Source organism: Sparus aurata, chromosome 2 (genome assembly GCF_900880675.1).
Source record: "Sparus aurata chromosome 2, fSpaAur1.1, whole genome shotgun sequence".
In the NCBI taxonomy this organism is placed as follows: domain Eukaryota; kingdom Metazoa; phylum Chordata; class Actinopteri; order Spariformes; family Sparidae; genus Sparus; species Sparus aurata.
Genome location: NC_044188.1, coordinates 16,367,928 through 16,395,503, shown reverse-complemented (window position 1 = coordinate 16,395,503; position 27,576 = coordinate 16,367,928). Strand labels below are relative to the sequence as shown.

At 40.1% G+C, this 27,576-nt stretch overlaps 2 protein-coding genes across 5 annotated transcripts; both read right to left on the bottom strand.

Annotated features, from left to right (window-relative positions):
• Nucleotides 1-390: 390 nt before the first annotated feature.
• pde9ac (phosphodiesterase 9ac) lies at nucleotides 391-13,818 on the bottom strand. Of its 4 annotated transcripts, none has more exons than XM_030408108.1 (20): nucleotides 13,633-13,818; nucleotides 13,091-13,261; nucleotides 11,272-11,342; nucleotides 10,369-10,446; nucleotides 10,154-10,197; nucleotides 9,989-10,043; nucleotides 9,705-9,775; nucleotides 9,513-9,600; nucleotides 9,346-9,424; nucleotides 9,080-9,154; nucleotides 8,904-8,990; nucleotides 8,697-8,801; nucleotides 8,485-8,567; nucleotides 8,063-8,219; nucleotides 6,324-6,437; nucleotides 5,962-6,066; nucleotides 5,683-5,811; nucleotides 5,488-5,583; nucleotides 3,447-3,529; nucleotides 391-607 (listed from the first exon to the last, which is right to left on the bottom strand). In XM_030408108.1, exons 2-19 carry the CDS (start codon nucleotides 13,157-13,159, stop codon nucleotides 3,479-3,481), a joined length of 1,557 nt encoding a protein of 518 aa, XP_030263968.1. In that variant the 5' UTR covers nucleotides 13,160-13,261; nucleotides 13,633-13,818; the 3' UTR covers nucleotides 391-607; nucleotides 3,447-3,478. The 4 variants fall into 4 exon arrangements, with proteins under 4 accessions (XP_030263968.1, XP_030263983.1, XP_030263956.1 ...); XM_030408123.1 differs by having other exon boundaries at nucleotides 3,447-3,523; nucleotides 13,646-13,818; XM_030408096.1 differs by having other exon boundaries at nucleotides 13,646-13,817.
• Nucleotides 13,819-18,625: 4,807 nt separating this feature from the next.
• On the bottom strand, nucleotides 18,626-27,576 carry hepacama (hepatic and glial cell adhesion molecule a). The gene is made up of 7 exons (XM_030407728.1): nucleotides 27,296-27,576; nucleotides 23,705-24,052; nucleotides 23,133-23,414; nucleotides 21,262-21,352; nucleotides 20,930-20,997; nucleotides 20,709-20,779; nucleotides 18,626-19,438 (listed from the first exon to the last, which is right to left on the bottom strand). The coding sequence occupies exons 1-7, from the start codon at nucleotides 27,402-27,404 to the stop codon at nucleotides 19,073-19,075; spliced, it is 1,335 nt and encodes a 444-aa protein (XP_030263588.1). The 5' UTR covers nucleotides 27,405-27,576; the 3' UTR covers nucleotides 18,626-19,072.

The window sequence follows — 27,576 nt, the reverse complement described above, 5'->3', positions numbered from 1 at the left end:
GCTGCATTCTTCTTTGGAAAACACCCAGTGGACCATATCAATCAAAATCTTATTCCTACAGTGAGGTGAAAACATCCCGGTTTGGTGCATTTTATTTTTCTACTGGAAAAGTTGGGATAGAATAAATAATCATTTGCAGTTTGCAGTGAATATTTTACTGCACCTTTTGTCCATTAGATCTGTTCTGCAGCCATTTTTAGTGTGTCTAACCCTAACCCTAACCCTTTTGAAAAACTGGTCCTTTAAACTCTCATAGCACTATGAAATAATAAAAACTAGAGAGAACAACATAAACACCATATATATATATATATATATATATATATATATATATATATATATATATATATATATATATATATATATATATATATATATATATATATATATAAGGTCACCAGGTCCCTCTCTGTTATATCCAGTGCAAAAGTCTAAGTCAAAGTTCAAGACATGCCACCATGATGCCTAAGTTTAGTTCAGTATGTAGCCAAGCAGTCTCTCTTTTCTCTCCATCTGTCATCTCCAGAATGCAGCGCAGAACGTCTTCACTGAGGCCTCAGTCACTTTTTTTGAAGTCTTTCTTCAATTTGAACACAAACGAAGGCTCCTGAAAGAAAGTAAGGGCTTGGATCAGGCAGAGAGACTGCAGCATGTGAAGGACGAAAAGACTAAAATCTAGGCTTAAAAAAACACAAGTCATTGACACAGAGCTGTGCCTAGATCAGCTCAAACGATGCCTGACCACCAAAAGTTTGTTGTCCACCCACAGATAAAAGCTATTGGACTGAAGTTGCCTCAGAGCTGTGAGTGAGGATTGGCTTCCCTATTTGGGAGGTCAAAACTTGCTCAGAGTCGTTAGGCAACTTCACTATAAAATGGCAGAGAAAAGGTTATTGTTCACGTGCAGAAAATGTTGCATCTTGTCACTGTAAAAAACAAAAGTTAAGATAAAGTTTAAGAGGGAAACAAACAAGCAACAATTTCAGCACTTTGTTTTTAGCCATGACCACAAAATAATGTCATGCTAAGTCATATATATAAAAAATAAAATAGAGCTAAAATATCAAAAATGTGAATATTTGTACTTGCGAATTGTGCTTACTTTAAACAATTAATTTTTTTCTAATGTTAAAGGTCCCATATTATAGCAAGTGAAATTTACATCTTCTTTTTTAATCATTAAACATTGGTAGGTAGGTACAAAAAACACTGTGAAATCATACAAAGCACTCAATCCACAGAGAAATGCAAACAACATATGTTCCGAAAATTGCCTTCAAATAAGCCTTCAGGACTTCTGGAAAGTTATGATGTCACATCTACACAGCACTGCCGTGGTTGCAAAAACACCAGCGAAGCTCACTGTAAATAATTTTGAGCTGTTTCAACATGAAAAAAATCAAACATTTTTGGCTGCCTTAAATATTTGAGTTACTTAACTTGAATAATAGTCTTTAATATAGTCTCAATAGTCTTTTTTTGTGAAGCCAAATTTTAAGGTAGCTTAACCTGAGAAAACAGGTTCTATAACCCTAAGATGACAAGTTGAACTAACAACTGTTCAGTAACACTGACAAATACTAGGAACAAATTTAATTTCCTTTTATATTTTTTTCAGTTTGAATGTTCATTTTACACAAAGAACAGCAACAGATCTTCCTGCTGAAGCTACATTGTTCCAGCATTGGTCCAAAGACAATACGTGAAACTGCTCCCAGTTAATTATTTTCAAAGCGTCAAAGTGTGAGGCGGTAACGACTGAATTCAATACTAACTTTAATCATGTTCGACATTATTTTCATTATTGTAACAAACCATGACCTTCGCTGAAATGTATTAAAAGACACAAAGCAAGTTAACATTACATGTGATTTCTTCAGAGTATGAAAAAGGAGGTTCTCAGGAGATTAATAATCATAAAACAATGCATGTTCGGAGGTCTACAAAAAACGTCGATCATGTTTCTGTAGAAACTTATTTCAATGACTGGAATGAACTCTGTTTAGCCGACTCAGCCAAAAGAACTCAAGTTAGAAGTACTTGAAGGACACATTCTGAAATGGTCTGACAAAAAAAAAAAAAAAAAAAAAGAAATATAACTTTATTTAGTTAATTAGAATAGCTTAGTTGAATCCACTAAATTCCTGTATGTTTTTTTTTTTTTTTTGCGATTGTGGAAAGTGAGGTGGATGATGCCGGCTCAGGCATGTGAGAGCTGACCAATCAGAGCAGGCTCGGCTTTTTGAGAAGGGGGGCCTTAAAGAGACAGGCACTAAAATGGAGCAATCAGACAGACGGTGAACAGAAGTGGTGCAGCAATGGACAGAGAAAAATAATGGGTTTTTTTTATATTGAAGAGGTCATATTATGCAAATCTTCAGGTTCATACTTTTATTTGGGGGTCCTGATAGAATAGGTTTACATAATAAAATTTTCAAAAAGCATATTTTTCTCACATAGTGCATTGCTTCAACATCCCTTTCCGCATTGTGTCTTGAATGCTCCGTTTTAGCTGGGGAGTGAGACATCCCACATCTGTTAAATCTTTGGTTAGAGTAGCACTTGCACATTACTTAACTGGCAGGATGTAGCCAATCAGACTGTGAGTGGGGCTGGTCATGCCGTGCAAGGTAGTGTGATCTAAAATAACACTGAATATGAGTGGAGCATTTAATTCTGTAACTTATGTGCGTCACTATGTAACAGATATATATATATATGTATATATATATATACATATACATATACATATACATATATATATATGTATATCTGTTACATAGTGACGCACATAAGTTACAGAATTAAATGCTCCACTCATATTCAGGAGTCTCATAACCAGGCAGTGCAGGAGCAGTGTTTTCTGTGGGAGAGAGTAACTGCCTTTGGTGTGCACTTTGGGCTTTTTCACTTTCCAGACCTTTAACATGCACAAAAATGCTTTTAAAAAAGAAAAAAGAAAACACAATATAGGAAAGCAAAAACCCCAAAACCAAAATATAACCTCTTTAAAGCATGTAAACATTTTCTTGCAGACACCCAGAATAAAACCTGAAAGTGAGCATAATATGGGACCTTTAACTTTCCTGAATGAGCAGTTGAGTTTTTCTTTCTTTACTCTTCGTAAGCTGTTAGCTTTGAAACAACTGAGGCCTTATCACTTGCCAAGAATCTCCAGTTGAATCAATTCATCTTGAGCCTACTAAGCAGGATTACCCTTTTGGGTTTCCTTTTCGTGAGAAACTCGATATGAACTCCTTGGTGTTAACTTAAAAGGTGAATCCAAAGTGATGAAAGTGCTGCACATTCACAAAGGTTCTGGCTTTTGTAGACAGAGTTCAGTGTAGAGGAGAGTTGCTGTGGAGAGGCCAGAGAGAGGCAGAGACAGAGTGCACTCGTGACACTAACACTAAAGCACAACCAAGGAGTCCGTTGCTTTTACTTACACAGATATCACTGCACTCACTCACTGCACAGCTTACTTCTTCTTCCCGCCTAATGACATACTTTCAGTTTTTTTCTTCTGTGCCTCATTGAACAAAAGACACACCTTCATGTTAGCAAGTGGTTTTGATGGGCGTGTGCATGCATGTGTGTGTGTGACCCCGCCCATGAGAAACAAATTGCACAACTGGTAATTTGTAGTGTTTGGTTACTCCAGGTGAGAAGCTTAAATGACACCTTGTTGATTGACTTGGATTTGTTTTCTACTTGCCTCCTTCTCACAGCAGGAAACCTGTAACGCTGCCATTGTTTGTTGGACCACTGTCTGGGTTACTGTAAGTTCTTTCAAGGCTCCAAACTAAATTTAATTAGATAAGTCCCCACAGGCACAATGGCATGTTTGCAACCACGCAGAAGTGTCACTTTTGCCTGTGATTACTGCATGTATGTGCAGGCTCAAACCAGTCTTATTCCCAGCCCTTTTTTTCCCCTGAGGTCACCAAATGAAAATTTCCCCATATGATTGTTGCCACAAAAAAAAGACCAACAATATCTTGATGACACTGTGTAATTTCACAGTAAACACAAGGTAAGCATTTAATTTAACTAAACTTATTTCTTACATTGTTTATGCTGCTTATAGTTTTACATTACCAAATTCACAAACACAATCTTATCATTTTGGGAAATACGCCTTTTCACTTTCTGGCGAAGAATTAGGAACAGTGTAATTGAAATACATCAACTTCCTTTTTTACGGCGGATATGTATGTGCCTATTCCTTGGCTCGGACCAGTGACTTAACAGATTGTAAAGCCTTTAGCAAATGTGTGATTTGTAATTTGGTGCTATTCACTTAAGTGTACCACATGTTCATGTATATATACATGTATAAAGGCACTGCAGGCGTTTTCTTGAGCACACCACTCAAAACCATGGATGCCAGGAAAGCAGCTTTTTTGTTACTTACGAAGGAAGGACAAAGTCTCACGGAGTTCTTCAGAAAAGACCGACTTTATTTTTGGCATTATGGCTAACTGTTAGCATACTGACAGGTTCTGTCAGAATGAGCAGCAGGATGACTCATCAGCTGGCAAAAGCCTTGACAACGACACAATGATTGACTGACACACATTGGGTTAGCTAACAATGAGTGGGACAGGACATGATAAATGTCTTTGTAAAAATAATTGAAGACTGGGATATTTCAAAATATATTAAAGATATTTGTCTGGACTTGGGTCACCCAGCTTGAAACTGGGACAGTCCCGGACAAACATGGGACATATGGTCACCGCACTATGAACACAAAATTGACATGATTTGACTTGAATGGGTTGTTGTTTGTACAGATTTAAAAATAAATAAATAAATTATAAATGTTAGGGGGGCATGTAGCTTTAGAGAAATAATGTAGTAGATTTTTTGGGGGGTTTTCCTAAATGAATAAACAAGCTTTTTTCAGAGAAAAATAAGGTCCCCAGAACACTGTTTGAAGCTTTAAAGGTGGCAGGGTCTGCCAAATATAAACAAAGTAAAACAGTATGAAACTGTGTTGTTAAGATCTGTTTGTTTATTCAGTCATGGGAATGAAGAGTTTGTTTATTTAGATTGTCAAAGTCAATGAAAGTCTTTCTCTACTAATTCAAATGTATTGCACCAAAACTACATAGTGCACCTTTAATTTATAAGCTTTGGAGGTGCTGGACAGAGCGAGGCTAGCCTTTTTTCTTGTGTTACAAGTCTTTGTGCTAAGCTAAGCTAAATAGCTGCTGTATGTAGCTGTATAGTTATGGTTCAAACATGACAGTGACATTGATCTTCTCATCTGAGACAGAAAATGAGCATATTTCCCAAAATGTTGAATTATTCCTTTAATTCTATTTTTTTTTTTTCAAAGTAGCCGTCTGGGTTATATAACAGTGACTTCAGCTTTGCTACTGACCCACAAAGTCTCCATTTTTACGTTATGTTATATACAACATTGGTGATAGATAGATAGATAGATAGATAGATAGATAGATAGAGCAGAATAGGTTCTACCTCTGTCATGGCGTCATCGATCTGTTTCAGTTCCTCATAGTGGTCACGAGAGTCTCTCAACGGTTGAACCATGATCTCCTCAATCTGAGGGAAAAGCTGTTGGACACCACAGCAACAGCATTAATTGTTGCTAATTAATGTGGGTGTATTTATCGGGGAACACATCTCACACACATTGGAACACATCTCACCTACCTTCATGACAGTCTCAAACATTGGGATGAGGACAAACTTGATGAATCCGATCTGAGCGGTGGGTTTGGTGACTTTGTCTCTGTCCATGAAGGGAGCCACGGGGAGACCCTCAGACTTCTCCCTGTCACTCTGGGAAGCACACATGGGGATGTTTTTTGATTCAATACAGCAAAATTCACCTCTAATGGGTAGCAATGTACTTTTCCCTTCACCCGAGTCAACATATAGGATTTAGATTAGTGGATTTCTGGAGTCAGTGAATGCTCTGGTTGAAGTCACCTGCATGAAGTACTCCTCAAGGAGGCAGTCCACCCACGGCTCGGCTACCTCAGTTGGCCTCACTTCATTGGAAATATCGCAGCACTTGATCAAAACCATCTTCAGCTGAAAACACAAACACACATGAACAAACACACGTGCCCCTCACGCAGGATAAAGAAGCCTATTCATTGTGCATCTACTGTATTTACGTGACTACATTCCAAATTACACTAATACAGTCTGTTTGGCTCCTGCTGATTAAAGCACACTCAGCAGATAAAGGCCCGCTTGTGTTGAGGTCACCTCTCACATGTGCTGTACAGTAAGGAGCTGATGTCAGTTGGTGATGCAACGTGATCTTACAAGAGGTGTATACATACACATGTCACATGCTCCTCATTGGTGAAGTCAAAGTTGTCCACTTTTTGTTTGAAGGAGTCTAGTATCTCGCCGTGTCGGGCCATGTCAGTGGCCAGGATGAGGGTGATAATTGCCTGGAAATAAAAAGACCAAAACTGCTTGAGACCTTTGCATTCTGACATCAGTTCTTATGATTGATATGTAAATATGGGACAAAACCCTGTAGGATTAAAGGGACAGCCCCCCCAAACAGAAATACATATTGTTCCTCTTACGTGAGGTGCTATTTATCCGTCGTGACTGTTTTGTTGTGAGTTGTCAAGCTTTTGAGATACCAGCATTGAGATGTCTGCCATCTCTTGAATATAACAGAACTGATCACTGAGGACAACCTACAGACCTTGTTGTGAGCAGTTTCCTGGAGTTCAGGGCTGTACAGTGCGAGCATTTTGCTTGCATATGCGCCTAAAAATACATTGTGCCAGTAGAAAAAATAAAAAGGGAGCACAGGTGTGAGTACAGATTTAAACCCTTTCATTCGCATTTTGCTCCTACAATAAATCCATTCAAAGTGGATCAAAGTAGAGTAAAATTTTTGCGCATCTGTATACAAATCGACAAGTCATAGCCAGTGTTGGGTATAACGGCGTTACAATAAATGGCGTTACTTTTTTTCAGTAACAGGTAATCTAACTAATTACTATTTCCATCGTTACAACGCCGTTGCTATTACCGACTATTAAATGTGGCGCGTTACAAACTGAAGCTGATCATTGAAGCTGTTGTCATCCGACTTGGCTCTCAGCCACCGGAGCTGCAGAGTTGTTTTTTTTTCCTCCGGTGAGGGGCGAGACAACCGCATTAGTGAAGATGATTGGCTCTCTAAGGTAGAGTGAGAGTTCTTAAGCCAATCAGTGGCAATGTTCGGTCTACACACAAGCCACACACGCACACAGCAGCCTCACACACACAAACTAGCAGAGGTGAACTGCAGCGATGGCGACTCCGGAGGGAAAGTTAACGTTTTCAAAGTGGAAGTACAGACAGTACTTGAATCTCTTTTGTCCACGTCCGTTGTAAGAAATTTCATAGTGCTCCTAAATGTTTTCATTTAGGAGCACCTGTGTTCCTAGTGAAAAAGCTAAGCGTACAGCCCTGAGTTTTCAGGAACCATTTTCTTTCTACCAAACTCCCCCTGCCTACCATATCTGCGTACACCTATGTTTAAATTGTTAATTAGTGTATTTTAGGGCGCACTCACACAAGGAAATCTGAACCATGCCCAAGTATGTTTGACCCCCAAAGTCCAGTTCGTTCGACTGGCGTGAGTGCTATGTACTGTACAATTTCTTGGCCCTGGCCAAGTGTGAGTGCTCCCTTAGCCTGTTTTTTCACCATAGTTAGTTCATCTGTTAGCAGTTTTCACTAATGTTTACATCCTGCGCTGCCATGAGCACAAGCTTCTTATTCAAGAGTAAATGCGCATATCCTTCTGTGTGACGATACAGAAAGAAATAGTTCCTACATGATTATCTGATGATGTTGAAAAGAGACATTTTTCAATTTTTAGTCTTAAATTCGAGAAAAGGCAGTCACCTCTCCGGTCGATATCAACAAAACTGTGAAACTCGCACCAAAACAGACTAGATGGATAAACAGCACTACAGGTGAGAGGAAACATGTATAATTGATTTCGGGGGGTGAACTGTCCCTTTATGATAAAACTACGCCAGCGAGAGCTTTACATTCCACATCTCACCTGTCGGATCTGTTTGAATGCCTCTGGATCCACGTTTGCAAAGATATTGCACTCAGGAAGAGAGAGGATCTGGAAGGCAACAGCACAGTGATGGTTCTCCAGCGGGGAGATGTCGTTGTAGCGCACTGCCAGCTCTGTGCGGGCATTGATTTGGTACCTGATAGACGACACAGGTGAGTGAATTGATTGACTGTATTCCCATAAAGCTTCACCGATAAGAGGTCCTCACCTTCCCTTAAACTCAGACAACACGATAATCTCAATCACCGTGTTTTCATACCTGAACTCTCTCCATCCTGAACTAGTTTCACAGTCCATTGACAACAGTGTTGTGCCGAGGGGTGTCAAAACACACTGGGGTCAATGGGCATCTGCATTGCTCTATCTGTCAACACCCCTACAGACCCACTGGTGAGTCTTACGTGTTGTTGTAGCCAGGGTGGTCCAGGTCATGACACACAGCAGCTGTCATTAGAATTCCCATATCGGTGAGAGTCAGCTTCTCCTGGACAATGGAGAAAATGAAAGGTGTTAATGCTAAATGTCCAGACTGGAAATGTCTTGATTGGTATTTCAAAGACAGATGGTTGCAAGAAACAGTGTTTAATCCCACAGTCTCAAACACGCATCGTACCTGCAGGTTGCAGAGGTGAATCATGCCATACATCATCTGACTAACGCAGAAGCAGTGGCGAAAGTTGTGGAAAGGGTTGTTACGGTAATTCTCCTGAATCGCTAACTAGAAGACAGAAAATTATCAATGCACTGACTGAAAATCTTGTTTGAGATCTGCAGTGTGCACTGCAGGATACAGTATGCCTATGTGCTCGGCTGTGTTTACCAGCCAGCGTTTGAGTGTGATGGGGTTCATGTTGAATTCCTTCACCAGCCCCAAGTCATGGTACATATACTCCAAACAACTCAGCATCTGCAGCCACAAAAGAAGAGAAAAGAAGTTCAGACATGCGGCACCTAGATCACATTGAATGGGAAGTGAGTTATGGCAAGACAACAAACCTCATTGTGTTCCCAGTGCCAGACGTCAAATGTCGGCTTCTTGAGTGCCTCGATCGTCTCCTGCGACAGCGTGTACTGAATATATAAAATGAAAAAAAGCCATCAGAACTACCAATTTGCAAGGCAGTTGATTTTTGAGTCTCATTCCAAACTCTGAACTCTTAAAATACTGATGCTTTGAGAGAGGGGCCAATCGACCTACGCCGTAGAGATTTAAAGTTTGCTCTGTCTAATAGTAGTAAAGATACCAGTCTCGGTGGACATACCTTTGGGTAATTGGGGACATCTCGTCTAGGAGTGACCTTCTTCCCATCGTCAAAGTTGTACTTGCACGGACAGTTCACCCTGAATTTCAAAGGAAAGGAAATTTTACACAAGATTTGATTGTCGTAGACGCACGTTGCAAGATGTCTGACTTTAGTCTTCATCTCACCTGCCACCACCTCTTGAAGTCATCTCATCTCGTAGCTTCTTCAGATCATTTTTACACCTCTCGATCTCCACCACCTTCAAGCCCTCCACTGAAACAACATGGCAAGGCATATCACAGCTTGCTGGAACGCATTTGCATTTTCTCTATTTCGTTATTTAGGGCATCCTCTTGTCGGTCCGATGTACCACTTACATTCCACCCTCTTCTCCAGCATTGCTAGCCTGTTGGTGACCTCAGTCTTCAACTCGTTGATGCGAAAGGCTCTGTGAGAGGAAGGCAGGCGATAAGAATAGAACATGATAAGACAGCGGCATGTATTTCACATGGTTCAGTGGTAATAACGACAAAATTGCCTCTGTGGGTTGCGGTGTGTTATCATTGAAAGTCACTGGTTTCAGGTATGTGTGTGAGGTATGTGGGAGGGTGGGGAGGGATGGGCTTCGACTGTAACATAACATAAACAACTGAGGTGTTACCTGCTGAACTGCTCCGCCACCTGGGACAGCACATTCTGAAACATGTCCTCCTTCTCTGCAGACACAGATACACCGCAGATAAATCATTGTGAACAGCGCTCGCCTTGTTGAATCTGGTATTTACAAGCTCATTAGTGACGGAGAATAAAGATGTTTACAGCTAACCTCCGAGCTGGCCAGTGGACAGAGGGACAACTTTGTACAGAAAGCTGTGAGGAAACCAGAAGAGCAGTTATTATTCTTAACTCTCAACATCAGCCTTACTATTTCTTTACACTGATTTTATTTCAAAGAGGTGAATTTATAAGCTCTTGTGTCACTTATCGATAAGGTTTGAAAACAAATAATACAAATCTAATCTAATAATACTGGTGTGTTACTTTGGAGAGTTGGTGGGCATGGTTGGATCTATGGAGACCAAGGCGCCCTCTGGGTCCACCATCATGATGGCCGTGTTCCTGTTATGACGGGACGGAGGTAAAAGTGAGAAAGGTGGACACATCTGCAGTTGCGAGATCAAGTGATGATGGGATCTTGCAAACCCATCGTTCCAGGTTTCAAACTGTGGTCGAACACACATTGGGTGAACCATTCAGCATCCAAAAAGGGAGCTACAGTCAGGAGAAGTGACTGTTTGCAAACAACAGTGGTAGCAAAGAATGGCACTTAAGGCATTCCTCGATGGAAAAAGATGTTGATTTTGCTCTTCTCTCGACTGGCGAGTTGGTGGAAGCGAAAAATAGTATATTAAAAACCATGAATGTGACAAGAAGTATTTTTGCTATACATAAAGCTGCATATGTGCCATGAACGTATTTTCAAGATAAGGTCTGCAGAACAAGGGAAATAGAGGAGTGTCGACTGAAAGACTAGTGTATAAATAATGTATCTTCCTTTACAACAGAACTATAAGAACCATGACGACAAACCCTTTCCACTGTTCTAATTGTCTGCTTTGATGTGCGTTGGCCCTATTGTTACGCACAATTATTTGTTGTATGTAAATAGCTGTTTTACTGCGTGACAATGTTGCTTTGTCATATAATGTTTGTGTGCAGCTTTATGTGATGGTTCATTATTCTTTATAGTGACAACAGATGCAAATCAGATACTGGCTACCTCTGGCGCAATTACTTTGAATTGTGAGCTCTCCCTGTAAAAAATAAACACGAAAATAAAATAAAAATATCTAGAAATGATATTCAGTGACACAGATAAACAATGAATGAAAAATAAATAAAATAAACCTACGAAAGAGCAAACAAATTAACAAAACCACAAACCTGGGAATGTTAGATGAGGAACACAGGAGCTCCTTGATGTCACATGGGCTGCAGTGGCGACTGAACACCACCTGTGAGGAAAACAAAGATCTTTAATTGTTTTCTGAATTCAAATACAGGACTGTCTCTGGTTTTGTATCAATCATGGAAGTGGCGCCAATTGTCAATACGCCACATGTTCGGGAGAAACCTCCTCCGTGGCCCACAAATCCAACACAGTGCGATCTGTGTCTACAAGGATTCCAAAGGCACACCTGCACACAAACAGCTGCCGGTTTTGATATAAGGCCTCAGTGTTCTGACGAGGTCGGAAAGTTATCAGATTTCATGTGTTTTCCAGACAACCGAGTCACATGGGAGCGAAAAGCAAAAGGGTCGGTTCGTTTTTTATGGTTGAATAAGGTCAAGTCGGCAGAGAGAGCGGTGAGGGGAAGAAAAGGACAGCTGGAGTGTGAGGGTTTATGGAGCTCTGGAAGAAAGCAACATTATCCACGCCTGTCATGCAATCAGACTTAGTACAGTACAAGTATAGAAAGGGTGCTGCTGCGTGAGTGCAAAAAACTGTGAGCTCACATCTTGAAGGGAGCAGGTGTAGCAGACAAACATTCAGCCTCAGGCCGTGGGGCTCGGGGCTCTTGAAAAGACATGTGTCATCGCCAGCTCTCTACTTGAGGCACTCTACATCACCACAATCGGCAAGTGCTGCATTTATCCGTATCTCAGTATGTCTGGAACGCTGTAACATGAAACTCGAGCCTCGAAACATTTGTCACGACGGTTAAAATGATGACCAAGCTGCTGTGGTTCCAATTAAAAAGCTGATATAAGTCACCATTTTATTTTATTTGCACTCCACAATTTGCGTTTTTTATTATTCAGTTTAATCATCACTGATTAATATCTTAAATTCTGCCTCTGGAAACTTGATCTTAATCCATAGATTTTACTCGTATACCCCAGGGCTGTAAGGCAGCAGAAATTAATGGTGGTGTGGAAGCTGTTAACAACAGGTGTTTGGTTCTATCAGTAGCACCTGTAAGGCAAACTGCAACGCGGTGTAATTTAAGCACCTCCTCAGGTGAGGTGAGTCCGCAGGGAATACCTACTAGTGACTCAAGAAGGTTGCCATGGTTAAAGTTTATTGTGATTTGGTTTTGTCATTAAACAAATGATTAGAGGGGCTCTGTGGAACCGTTCCGTGCTGGAAGCCAGTCATTAGTTTCTGTTAGCGGGCTCCATTTCTAAACTTAGCTAGCTACCGATGCTCTCTGTTAGCAGAGTGGATTAAAAAAGAAATCTGCAATCGAGCAGCATTAAACAACTGAAACAGATCATCCACAGGCTCACATTAACAAACGAATGAGAGAGACAGGGGGGGCCTCGTGTTTTTCTCGCCACATATGACCAATATAGAACTGAGTTTTGCATCAACATATTATCACATAGATCCCCTTTAAATCTCTTATACAATAATCCAATCATATATTTAACCATAAGAAAAAATTATTTACTGAATTTGTCTGAACTTTGATGATTTGAAACATATTTTGGACAGTACTGCCTGCACAATTAATTGTCTTTCTCTACAGTTAGATACCTAATACACTGCTTTCTTTATACTCAAGATATAATATACCAACAACATTTACAGTGTAAAGTTAGTATTTTTTGCATCAGTGAACCTTTAACTCGCTTCTTTTTCCTTTTATTAATCCCATTTACATGATATGACACTGTTTTCTCCAAAAAATAAAAACAACATAAATTAACAATTTAAAAAAGCAAAAGCAAAAAGTGTTTGCACTGGATTTGGACCCACCTTTTGCACTTTCCCGTCCACATCCAGGTAAATGGTTTTGGGGGCATAGGAGGAGGAGCTGGAGCCCATGTTGACCTCCCTCTCCTCTCTTACACCCGCAGAGTTTCTGGTTTAAAGTCCTGATTGACAGATCTGACGAGCCAACAACCAGGGTCTTTTCACAAGGAGTCACTGAAAATACAAATATTGGGAGGACACCCATTTCTTTCAGTATATTCTTGCAGATAATGCCTGATAAATGCAATAAATCATGACATAAGGAGCAGGTGAGCACAATGAATATACCTGCCAGCAAATGTGACATTATGCTAATGTCCAGTAAAAAAAAACAAAAAAACAACTACAACATAGAACAAGAACATTATCCCTTGAAAATGAAAAACTCACATCAAAAAAGCTCAATAAACAGTCCATTTACACATATTATTTTCCATGATACAAGCCAAGTTTTTCATACTAAAATCAAACAGTAAAGCTGTCACCTCCAATTAAACATCTAACATGATATTACACTTAAAATCACGGTCAAAGCAACAGCAGACCTGTTGAACTCACAGTGTCAGCGGTGCAGCTTCCCCTGTGGAGACTGGAGGTAATGTCTCAGGTGCTGAGGATGCAGCCGACTCACATGCAGACAGGCTCACACTCCAACGCACAAAGGGAGAGCTACAGGGGAGGAGAGAGAGAGGGCGAGAGAGAGCGAGAGAGAGAGAGAGAGAGAGAGAGAGAGAGAGAGAGGATGTGAGTGATGAAGAAAGAAGTGAGGAAGGGGATGTGCGAGGGAGCCAGAGGGGTGAGGAGTACTATGAATATAACTGGTACTCTTACTGATTGCCAGGGGACTGTTACTATGGAAAAAAAAAAAAAAGGAAACAGACATGTCTTAAGTGGTGTAGGGCTTTTACCTGCGCCCGCCACAAACCTGCATCTTATCTTCATAGCCTAACTCAATGAAACTCACAGAGGAGAAAAGCACACAAGTATTATGGCTTAATCAGATACTGAACACAAATTGTTTAATTCACAGATATCTGATAAAAACCCAGGTAGATTATTATATTACACCTGCGTTCTGCTAAAAACAGCAGTTGTTATTGGCCCCTGAATGGCGCACAGGGCACAAACTAAACACTGATTAGGGCACTCAGCAATACATGGAAAATTATATCTCATTGGCCAGACTCCACTTCTAAACCTAATTTCAAGTGTTTGTTCGTTCTTTCTGTCTTTCTGCTGAGTGCTACATATGTACATATGTGAATGCGCTTTGATTGTTAGATATGTATTTCTGTTTGTTTTCTCTGTATGTTTAAGTGTGTACGTGTGTGTTCGCGTGTTCATGTGTGTGTCCACTTATCCACTTGGTTGTTGAGAGCAGGTCTAGCAGATGGTTCGGTCAGATGAGTTCAACAGAGCACTCCAGGACATTTTGAAGTGAGTTCTTTTTTTAACACAATTTACAGCCGAAAAGCGCACATACAAGTGTATCAAAACACATGTTTTGATGAAATGAAGAACAATTCAGACCATGTAAGATAAATTCCTAAGGATAAGGAAAACTTCACAAATAGGGGAAAAAAAGATATCTCAGGAAGAGCATCAGGAGAGATGGAGGGAGTGTTCAGATCTTTAAAGAAAATGTGAAAATACATTAATGTTACTCCACTGCAAGCACTGCATTAAAATTTTAACCTACATAAAGCTGCTATATGTTACTTTCATTTTTTTGTTGATTCTGGAGGCCCCTGTGGACAGCAGTGGTACGAGCACCGCTCAGGTCACAAAGATCATGACTCGCCTAATGCACGCATTTGTTCACATGTTACTGTGCAAGATTGATAGCTGTAACGTGACAAATGTCAAACATAGTTAATGTTGTAAACAGCTAATAGATGTGGTTGCTTGGTAACTTTGTTGAGCTAGAGTTATCAACATTTCCTCATAATGCTTGACGTCATGGAGAATCCACCTTTATGATTATAGATGCATTGAGTATGTCTATTTAGAAACTGCAAATCTACCACTGATGGTCTTGTTTACTTGTAGGTCATATAGAGTCATCCAAGCTGACTGTTTCATAACCAGTTAAAAACACCTGACGTATGTTTAACTTCAACTTATGTCAAACATTAGATTTTTTAATGTATTTTTTTTTCTCAATTAAATTTTTATTGAGTTCTTTATAGCAAAGTATATGAGTACAGGGTTGGTCATACATTTCTGGATTTTAGCATAAACATATGACATGTCACAGAGGAAAAATAGAACTTGAAAAATAAAGAACATTAGATTGGATAGATAAGATTTGTTATTTTTTTTAGCTAGCACTTGTTACCCAGAAACAATTGTGGCTGATATATTATTACAATAACAAATCCATAAATAGTTAATACTGATGCCTCAATGTGTAAGATGCATTTTGCTGTTGGAGCTAGTTTAAACTACTTTACATACCGTGAGACGGATGTTTTAACCTACCTTGAGGCTGGGCTCTATAAAAATGCAGAGGTGAGATGATTAATAGGGTATAGAAGAAGAATAAACAATGTTTTGCCAGAAAAAAAAAGAAAGAAAAAAGATGAATTCTTCAGGATGTTTCTCTTCTTTGTATTTGTTTGCTTTTTTTTTTTTTTGTAAAATATTGTTCCTAAAACAGTTATTTAAAGAGTAATGTCGCCAATTTTACAGATTAAAGTGTGTTCACAGGTCTTGGCAAGTACGACAGGTTATGAGCCAAAAGACTGGAAGCCATTGCCTTAAACTCATTGCATTACTTGTATCTATCATATGTATTTTAATATAAAATGGAGCAAGTAACCGTAGCTTTTACATAAATGTAGGGGAGTAGAAGGTACAATATTTGTGTGTGAATTGTAGTGCAGTATAAAGTATAAAGCAGCACAAAATGTAAATGCTAAAGTAGTTACTGTATGTTCAGAGTAGACAAATAGTAGTAATGAGAAAATGTAAGTAAATTAAGTACATAACATATACTATTACTGGAGATGTGAAAAGTAGTTTAAAGCCTTTTGTGGCTCCAGGGGAAGCCTCATGTACTCTGATGAAATGCCTTAAGTGATGTCACTCAGTAGTTAAGTGGCATTACTTTGCAATTATTAAGTCTAATAGGACTTTATTCTATATAATAGCTGTCCGCTGCCTTACAAAGGCAGGGCTCTACTACCTAATACGAACTGCAGGTCCCGATCTATGGAGCCAAAAGGACTGGATAAGAGCTTTCCAACAGTAAAGTCACCCTCCTCTACTGGGAATTTCACATCAACAGGCTGGTGTGACAAGGACATTAGTGAAAAAGGCTCGGCCAGGCAGGAGGAGGAGGTCATTAATTAGCGCTGTAGAGCATTATACATCATCTCCATTGAACTGATAGGACTCCCCACACATGGACTTATACACATGTACCGTATGCACACAGATGTGATCCTACTCCCCAGTGTCTAATTACTGCCTTGGCTTCCAAGCCAGGAGAGGTGGAATATGGCAGGGAACAGACTGTGTGACAAATAAAAAAAAAAGGGAGATTAAAAGCAATTTCCAAGCTCGGTCACAATGATCTGCTTTCATTATATGAGCACATTTAATTTTCCACTTACTGTAAGCCACTAGTCATTATGCGTGTGTTTCTGTGCCCAATGACGCCTGTATGTGTATTCATGAGTCTATGTGCCGAGGAATAAATTACATTTTCAAACAAAACAAAGGCAAGATCAAAACAGGCGGATCTGATTTGCTCATGCAACCGTAAGACTCATCGCACCTTCAGCAACGGAAGACACATTTCAGGATAAAAGCAATTAATAAAATCATGCAGATTTTCATGACAAAAGATGTCCAGCTGTACCTCTGAAGGGAGCACATTATCCTGATAATAGTGCTGGACCACGTCACTGTGTGTGTGTGTGTGTGTGTGAATTAGGAGAGTCTTTCACAAGCTTGTACCTCACAACTGAATACAGGTCAGCACACCCTTTAATCATTCACCTTTCTGGTCTTTTTATCCAATGCTCCTTGCATTTGCAATGGAGAAACACAAGTACATGTAGCCCAAACCCAATATTACGTATTTAGGAAATTAGCCATTTGATCATTTCCGGGAACAATTTGTCCATAATCAAGAAGAGTATGCTTATAAAACCACAAATGGCTGACTTGAGGATTCCTCTTGACGACACAATTTCATCACTTATTTTTCTTCTTTCAGCTTGATCCTCGCTGACCTTCAAATGTCAAGTAACTGAAGCTTAAGAGGCACTTTGTCGCTAGCCGACCAGTTGCTCATGGCTCCAAGCTTTCCCATCAAACAGTTGTAACAAATCCAGCGTAAAACCCAACACTTGCACAATATATTCCAAAAATGTCAACTGCATTTTATGGATTGAAAAAAATTCAGAAAATTGGTAATGTTGAAATGTATTTACAGGTAAATCTTTCTAGTGGTAAGTGTGCATTGAAATACAGTATTCAAAGAAATCTGTGTGCGACACCTAATGGACAAGAAAGGAATTACAATCACATGAGCAGATCACATTCAGCTCCCTTCCACAAGACAAAAGAAAGTAATGATCTCTATTAGTTTTTTAAAGTGGAATGTAACTATAAGTGCATTAACATGCTGTAGTTCAGTAAAAATTTGAGGGACTTGTACTGTACTTGAGTATGTCTTCCACCACTTCTATTCCACTTCTTTTTGAAGGTAAATACTCTACTTTTTACTCCACTACATTTATTTGATTACATTAGCTACAAGTTACTTTGCAGATTACATGCTGCATTAGACCCAAAGCAGAGGACTCTTTGATTATTTTATTCTATCGGCAACTGGATAAAAGAAAAACAGTGATTCCAATTTTTAAGTACAGTATATATATACTTGTTAACATGTGTGTGACTAGTGACTAAAGTTGTCAAATAACTATAGTGTGTAGGAAAATAACAATATTTGCCTCCAAAATGTAGTTGAACCAAAGTAAAAGTTCCTCAAAACTGCGAAAGGACAGTAATTAAGTAAATGCACTTAGTTACCATCCATCACAATTACTCTTTCTGACTCTTTAGCTATAATTGCCATTAAAATTAATGAATGTATAGATGGACTGCTTCGGGTCTAATGATACATCATGTAATCTGCGAAAGTTGGCAGTAACTAAAGTTAATGAGTAGCAGTACATGGAAAAACGTATGTAACGTAGAAATACCCCCAAATTGCAAAAATTGCAGATCAGTACAGTACTTGTATTTAGTTACATTTGGTCATAGTTTTAGATACATAGGTGCATTTAATATCAGATATTGAAGACTTTTACTAAAGTATTATCTTTTCCAAAGTAATATTTTAACACATTGTCTTTACTTTTACTCGAGCGTGATTTGTGGTTATTTATATTACAACACTGCTATCTTGAGTGTGAAACTCTAATAACAGGACGATGTGTTTATACTGTACAAGTAAAACTGAGTACAAGCCTAAATCTACTGTGGTGGAGAATGTGTCAAAACTGATGACAAACAACAAAATATTTAAACAGTTTTTATTACTGTTACCTTAGGTTGTACGACGACCTACTGTTGAATAAGAATACACTTTGTGGTTTAATTGTCCAAAAGAAATACCTGATCCATAGCTATTAACTTACATACAGTATATACAGGCACTTATCAAAAGTTCCCAGTAGAATTTATAATTCATCAAGAAGCAAAATATATACCAGAGCTGTAAATTCTTTACCGGTTGACAGAATATAATTCTCTCAGGACAGGATATTATCAAAAGACTACAGAAATACTGTGCATAGAGAAATAGATGATAAATAATGGAATACAAAGACACAGTTAGCTGAAAGTGAACTTATCTCTTATCCTAGTGCATCGAATCCTTTATCTCCGCTGCAGGATGCAACAAAGACCAACAATCTATACATGTACTTTACAATCACAGAATAAACACATACATCTGAGCAGCTGTCACTGCTGTGATGGACACTGAGTCTGATCACAAGGCTCTGCACACTCCGCCTCTACAGGCAGGTGGCTGCTGGTGGGGATTCCCACCGGTGGACGGGCTTTTCTTATGGGACTGAAGCTGCGTGGAGATGAACCGGGCGAGTGAGCCGGCGAGCGGATGGGGCGTAGGGGAGGACCTGGGAGGGGTTGTGGGAGAGGCTGTGCCAGTGGAGAGGGGCTGCGGGGGTATCTGCGTGGGGCGGTCCAGACAGGCCGTTCAGTTCTGTTGTTGGAGGGGGGAAGGACCGGAGCATAGGTAGCAGGGATATTCATTTCTGATTGGCTGACAGCATTGCCAGAGCATTCTTCCAAACGCTCCAGAGTCTCCTGAAATGAGATTGAGATACACGTGTTGTGGCCATCATCACATTTGGTGTTCTAATGATTTCATCTTAATGGAGCCATATCTTTTACAAAAATATTTATATATATATATATATATATACATATATATATATATATATATATATATATATATATATATATATATATATATATATATATATATATATATATATATATATATATATATATATATATATATATATATATATATATATATATATATATAAATATAAATGTTTGCCTTGGTAGTAGAATGGCTTTAAGGATGGCGATGTGGGTCCAACAACTAATGGATGGATCATGATTAGAATTGTCCAGACATTCATGGCTCCCAGAGACTGAATCCTAATGACTTTGGTGAGACCCTTATTTTTTCCTGTCGTACCCTCTTGAGGTTCAATAACCACTGTGGTGAAATTTGATACAGACATTCACACTCCCCCCAGGTTTGAATTTTAAATTTTCAATCTCCAGCTTCAATATTGTTTAACTCTTTATTTAGTGAGAGCATCAGGTCAGTTTTCCATTTTTACAAAGCTTTGTTTTATGACCGAACATAGAGGGACACTTGGAGAGCGCAAGACCAATGATCCATGCTTCTATGATATGCAAATCTGCAAGCGAAATCAATACACGTCTGACTATATTTACAATTGTACCTGTTCTCCCACGAACCACTGTCACACTGAGTGCTCCATAATCTCACAAGAGTACATGAGGCAGTAAATGTGGATGGTACAGTTGGCTATTTTTTGTCACTACTGAACTTTACCACCATCTGCTGGATTTTAAGATGTATGCCATTTATTCAGCCAATGCCAAAGGCCCTATAGTAAAAAAAAAAATAATAAAAAGAAATTGTATCCACCCTGTGATTTGGATCTGCTCCAAAAATGTACTGGCTTCTTCCTTGGCCCCATGAAACAACTTTTTTTCAGTTACATGACAATTGGGCCAGTAGATGTTCAGTTGTCCTGCTGTTAAACAAACAGACAAACACTCTGAACCAAAAACATAACCTCTTTGGCTAACGTAACAATAATGATAATCTCATCATCCTCTGCTGGGCTTTGTGCTCAGTAAACAACATGCTAAACTGAGATGGTGAACATGATACAGATGAAACCTGCTAAAACATCAGCATGTTAGGATAGAATGGCTCTTTGTCTTGTCTCATTGCAAAGCCGTCAATGGCTCCTTTTGAATTAAATGAAACGTAATATAGATGTTAAATCGAAATGTTGTGACTTACATCTTCAGTGAGAACATAAAGAGGCATGGGACTCCTTCGACCGAGTGTAGATGGTTTGGGAACAACATCAACTGCAAAAAAGACAGATATTTATTTTAATATTGTGTTTTTTAATCAAATGTTTAAAGATTAATTGCAATATGATTATAATAATATATATATATGGTATGATATATATACATATGGTGTACACAGGATGATCGACTGTAACTGTTGCTCACCATCATGGCCATTTTCACTCTGCTCCACATAGATGGGAGCTCTTTGGGGGACGGGTCGATGCTTCTTTCTACAGCAAGGAGAAAAATAAACAGTGCAGAAAAATCCAAACCGTGCTGTTAAATGGCTGCTCACACCAGCTACAGGTCACCGTTTGCACTTTTTTTCAACTAAATGTTCAGGTGACACCGTTGACCTACTGATTGAGATTCCAGTCACATCCTCAAGTGCAATATCAAAGCAAAGAGAGGTGGAGAGAGGGGAAGAGAGAGAGAGAGAGAGAGAGAGAGAGAGAAGAGGGAGAGGAGGTGCAGGAAGAATGACTAGCTCTCACTTGGAGGGTTTCCAACAGGCACACACTGTCACCAGGGTGATTAGGAGGAATATGCCTCCGGTGGACAGGATGATGTATAGCGAGCTCCGTCCTAAACCAGAGTGATACAGAGGGGTAGATGAGAACAAAAAAAGAAAGAAAGAAAGAACGATGGAGAAGTTTGTGTCAGTAACAGCCAGGCAACAACAATGAACCAATGACTTGTACCTTGGCTTCACATTTAACTTGACCTGCTTTGTAGATAAAGGAACGTTTGCAGGATTAGCAGAAGTGTGTCTTCCAGGAAATACATTTAGAAAATCCTTCTTTCTTTCCAGCTGTAAAGCCTAAAATGAAACACGACCGGGACACGGAGCAGGCAGAACATTCGATTCCTTTTTCTTTTCTTTTTTTTTTTTTGTGTGGCTTGCCAAGTCTTTAGAGAGCGCTGGCATGAATAAGGTGCAGCGAAGTAGCACATCAGGGTAGTCACTTTGAGACTTTGTGGCGTGCTGCGATGCATGCAGAGGGAGTAGAGAGCAGTTTGAGGCGCCTGTAGCTGTCTCCTCATGCAGCACATCACAGTGCAGCAATAATGAAGTGAGGATTACTGAGGTCCACCGAGGCAAAGCGTTCTCCCCACCTGCCTTCTTTTTCTGCTCCGTCCTCATAAATAACTGTCCATTCATTGGATTAGACAGCCTCCCCCCCCCTCTCTCTCTCAGCCATGACATGAGGCTCTATACTGGCGCCCAGTAACAGCCTCTCTGGGCCAACTCCAATGCACTCAGCGTGGATTTGCACTTGTTGTAAACAACATTGTTAGAGAGGCGGGCGTGCTTGTGTATGGGTCAGCATGAGATGATAATTGCTTCTGCTAGCTGCTGAAATGGATGGCTGTCCAACAATGAGCTGAATATGAGCAGCTTTTGTAATTAGATTCTGAGGATATGTATACATTTTCATATCGGTTGTTATTTATTAGAACGAGCTGGAGCTGCTTTAACTATGAAATATAAATATCATTATAAACTGACAATGAAATTGTATAGTATCGCATTGCAATGCATCGAATCGCATCGAATCGCATCGTATGGCATCGTATCGTATCATATCCTGCACAGGCTAATGAATAGCCCACTTAAAACTTAAAGAACATTTTGCCAGTAATACTTCTGGTACTTTTAACTGATTTAAAATCTTGAAGGCAATTTTACTTTTAAAACTATGTTTGCAATCCATTTACTTAAGTCTCACATGGTGGGACCTATCTCCACATAGGTAGCTGTGTGTCTAGAGAAAAGTCTTAGCTGTACCAAATCTGATTTTGGCATAGGGGAAAAAATAATCCAGCTTGTCTGCACTATTGTCTTGTCTGTATCATTTTCATTGTGTAGATTGCTGGGTCGCAGGTTGTTGTTGTGGCAGAACGCCACCTGAAATAGACACCCATTGGAAAACATACACCAACGGTCTACAATTCGTGAGTCAGGCTATGTTTACTTGGATTTTATACTTACTAGGATTGAGGTGCATCTAGTGGTGAGGTTGCAGTTTGCAAACAACTGACAACTCCTTGTATCTTCCTCATCTATGGTAGCTGCTAACAATGCCAAGAGCGTCAAAAATGCAAAAGGCCCACTCTAGAGCCAGTGTTTGGTAGGTCCGTTCTGGCATACTGTAAAACATGGGGGCACAACATGGAAGAGGACCCTGCCCCCCATGGATATCGTATTCCATTTCTGCCAATAGATCCTTCTAAAGCCTTGAAGTACACTGAATATTTCTTCCACCTCTGCTAGAAACCCTGTGATGTTACTTTACCACCATCTCTGCATCCTGAATGTAAACATGTATAACTTGAGGTCCTACCGGTGTTACATGCCACCTACTGTAGACAGTTAGCTTGACAGGTATGCTCCTCATGCTGCTGATGGGGTTCTCCACCGTGCAGGCGTAAACATCGTCATCAGACATCAGGACGCGAGCGATGGTCAGCACCTTTTGGTCATGTGAGAGCAGCAGTCGTGAGTCGTTGCTCAGCACCTTGCCTCCCTTCAGCCAGCCGTAGATGGGCTTCGTGCCGTTATCGTGGGAACAGTGTAGGTTAAAGTGCTCGCTGTATTCCAGGACGGACGAGGCCATCATCTGGATGTAAGGTTTGGACACAGGAACTGAAAAATGACAGGACGAAGAGAGGCTGGTTGAAATCTAGTTATATAAATGATAAGTGAAATCCCAGCGAGTGTCTTCAAAAAACCCCCCAAAACACCAACACTTGTGAATCACTCTGTATCATGAACTGAAAAACAGAACAGTATTACTATTACGCTCTCCAGGGTGAGATCATGTATTTTCAACCTGTATTGATTTTCTTTTAGCTCTTTACTCCTCTTCCGAGTCCTGCTCATATTGCTCAGATGTTTTGAAATGTGAGAGGCTCTGTGAAAGGAATTCTGCATACCATCCACAGTGAGCTCAATGTGGCGCTCTCCAGTGAAGGTGTCGTCAGTGATGGAGATCTCCACCTCGTAGGCCCCTTCGTCTGACAGCTGCAGGTTGTGAAGCAGCAGGGAGCCATTCTCGAACACTAGGATGCGGTTGCGGTACTCCGGCCTCAGGTTCCCTATGATGTCTGTTCCAATGGACTGCACGACGGTGATGGGTTTCTCTTTGTCCCTCTTTATCTGCCACTTGATCACGGGCTTGTCGGCGCTGCTGCTGGAGTAGCTGACCGACAAGAGGGCCTCTTTGCCCACCGTGCCCCTCACCACCTCGGTTTGGCTGGTCACATTCACCCCCGACACCTCACCTGGAGGGAAGGCAGGGAGACAAAAGGTGAGATCTTGAACTGAGGAGCAGATAGAGAGGGATGCAAGGATAGTAAGAGGCTGACTGGGGACACTGAGTGAACAAAGGGCAGGCACTTTGCAACCTTTGATGCTCTGCCAGTGGGCAAAGAGAAACAATAGAGGGCTTATACAAAAACACACTAATTACTGCTTCACTAATTACTACTCTACAAGAACAGGCATGGAGGGCATGTTTACAATGGCCCTATGCACAAACATTTACACAGCTACAGTGTAAGTACAATATTATGGTTCATTTTACTTGAATATATCTATTTGTGAGATGTACTGTTGAATTGTGTATCAAAATATTGTTACATTTATTGAATTTCAACAGTCACTTGTTCATTCGTGTGTTGGGTTGTTAGAATTTGAACTTAAATTGTCAAACCATCAAATACATGTTGATGTATGCATAATGTAACCCTAAAAACTCTACTTTTATCCTTAATTGGTCATTAAAGTGAAACTCTCGCCAAAATGCAACGTAGGCTTTTTTTGTGAATGTATATGAGTCAAACCTTCGTATAAAAGTATAATTACGACGAAAGAGGCACTTTTAAGATTTACCGTATTTTCGTTTTTGGGTCAAACTCATTTTCAATGGGAGTGCTAAGGGCAAATTAGCGATAGCAACAAAATCGTGTGTTCTTAAAACACTAAGAAGGCTCGACAGAACATGAAACTTTGCTTGTAGAATCACCGGGGTCTCTACACATGAACATGAGCATTGAGAACATTGTTTGTGTACACAGAGTTTACTAAAAAGAAAGTGCTAAGATGCAAAATGACCCTAAAGCGTCAAACATGTAACAAAAAGACTCTGCACACCTTTATGTACTTCAAATCAATTTGGTGGTAACTGAATTAGAAAAATATATAATTTTTTTGTTACGCCTATGCTGTTTTTCCAGCACAAAAAACAGCAACTGTTTTTCCAACCAGCAAAAAAATGATAAAACATTGAATATAATTCAGAATAATTTATATCGAAAATTTGATATCAAATTATTTTCCCACCCAAATATCCCGGGAGACGATAAAGTCTAATGGCAAAAACGACATGTAGCCACATTCAAAGCCCTCAGCTCCCCATTTTCTGACTATTTCAACCCGATATATTGCAAATGACATCATATTGCAAGTGATTATTGATAATATCTAATATTGGCCCCAACCTAACACAATTGAACCTTTAACTAGTGGCTTATTACAATGTTTATCAGAAGCAAATTGGCTCTTTATTAGTCATTATAAAGCCCTTAATAATACTGTATTCTGCGTGACCATATCATACAGCTTCTAAGAATAGACCATATCTTTAAAGTGTAATTAAAGGAGAATTACTATTCTTTTGGTCCTACCTCCATCATAAGGCCCATACTAAGAAAAACATTTAATATCGTCATTAACATACAACAACTTCTTTTCTTACTACAAATAAACAGTAATTGGGAGGTTAGCCTAGCAACTGTAGACTATTGTAATGGAGAATAAGGCATTAATTGGTGCTTTATAATGACTTATACTAATAAGAATCTTAATGGTTAATATATGTATTCATTATATGTATACATTGAAGGTGCAATGTGTAGGATTTTTTCTTTAGAAACCTAAAATTAATCAGAGGAAATGTTTAAGTTATGTCAGCGACGACTCTTCATTGTGTTGCACAGAGATTATTTAAATCAGCTTACTAACGAACAAGTCACTTGTTTTTTGGAGCAATAATTCAACAGTTTGACAATTCTTACTTATTGCGCTTTAAATAAAAGTGTGGCTGAATCGTTTTATTATTAGAAGTGCAAGTTGACTACTTCGTCAAACTTTGATACTGTCACAAAGGGCCTTCATCCTTTATGCCTGAGTTGAAGGTGTGTTTCCTTTATTGGAGATTATCAATGCATCAATGAAATTCAATGCATTTTCGCACTAAAACAGCCATTGATCACTTTGCTTTATCTCACACATGCAAACAAACGCAACAAATGTACACTCTTGCTTCTACCCAGGCCCCATGATCACATCTTGATCACTAATCTGTTTCTCAGAAACACCCTAGGAATTCCTCGTGCCCCCTCGTAGAGACCAAGTAATGCGCTAATTTTGATTTGTGTGCCTCAATTATCCTCCAGCCCACCCCCCCCTGCAGGGATACAGGGATAAGGTATTACAGCGTGAGCCACATTTCATCTTTTATAGACGAGCACTGTCTGGGAAACCAAACACAGCAAAGCTATTATGTTCACAGTGGAGGTTCCTATAACTCAGCTGTAGCCGGACACACGGAGGCCTAAACATTGGCTCCGTGCCTCTGAGGGGCATCCTACTGTTAGGCCTCAGTGATAGAAAAGATCAACCTAGGAGAGAGGGAGGAGGAGGGAGAGAGAGACAGAGAGAGAGTCCGCACTGTTCACTATTCTTTGCAGCGAGGCAGTTAGCAGGGCATCGCCTCATTGCCGTGGTAACCATTTGGTGCGCCTGACAGGGGTTGCCAAGGCGATAAGACAAAGGGCATGATTGTTGGAACGAGTTTCCTCCCTCGAAAAAGAGCGAGAGAGGCAGAGAGAAAGTCTTTGTCACTGGTGAAGTTGGAGATTGACACAGGATCCAGTGATTCCACCAAAACCAGCCTCAGTGGGTAAACCGGGCCATGGTACTGTCATTCAAACGAAATATTTTTCAAACCAAAAACATCACATTCTAGTCTTTTGACAACATTTTTACCCCTTGAATGAGCTCATCTGAAGGTTTCCCACACTCAGAACAACAACAAAGAAAAATCAGACCAGGCCCTCTTCACCTGCTCTCCACAAAACTTGATATTGCCACACTTAACCTAACACATCCCCTCCTTACACACCTACAATGGCCACTCCAGGCTCCTTTGAGCCGGGGATGGGGGCCCAATATAGAGCGCTACCCATGAACGAATCCATTGTGCCGCCAGCCCGTCGAACACAAAAACATCTGCGACTAACTTAATCTGGATTAACTTCAAAAAAGCGTACAAACTTGTGTTTTGTCCCGGGTTTTAGTGACAGAACTAATATGCACAAAGAAAGCGAAGCAAAGAGTGTAAACGCTGTGTAAAGATGTCAATTGAAATGATGATTACAGACCCACAATTAAAATGGAAAATCCACTTGTTCTGTCGTCATCAGAGAGGTTTTTCTAAGCCCTGACAAATCTTTTGGACTTACCTGCGAGGAGAAGGAGAAGGAGGAGGAGGAGGAGGCCGGAGAGCGTCAGTAGTGAAGGAATGTCTGTAAAACTGTCGCCCGTAGAGGAGGTCTTCCTCTCCACCTTCATCTTGTGTCCTGGGCAGAGTCTTTCTCCCACTTAGTGAGCATGGTTTATCCACCCCGGGCACGTCCCTGCCGCTCAACACTCTCTCCACTGCCTGACTGCCTGCAACACTGGCCTCTGCCTGGTCACACTGAGCCCCACTCTCCTCACAGCACCCCAGTCACCGCCAACAACA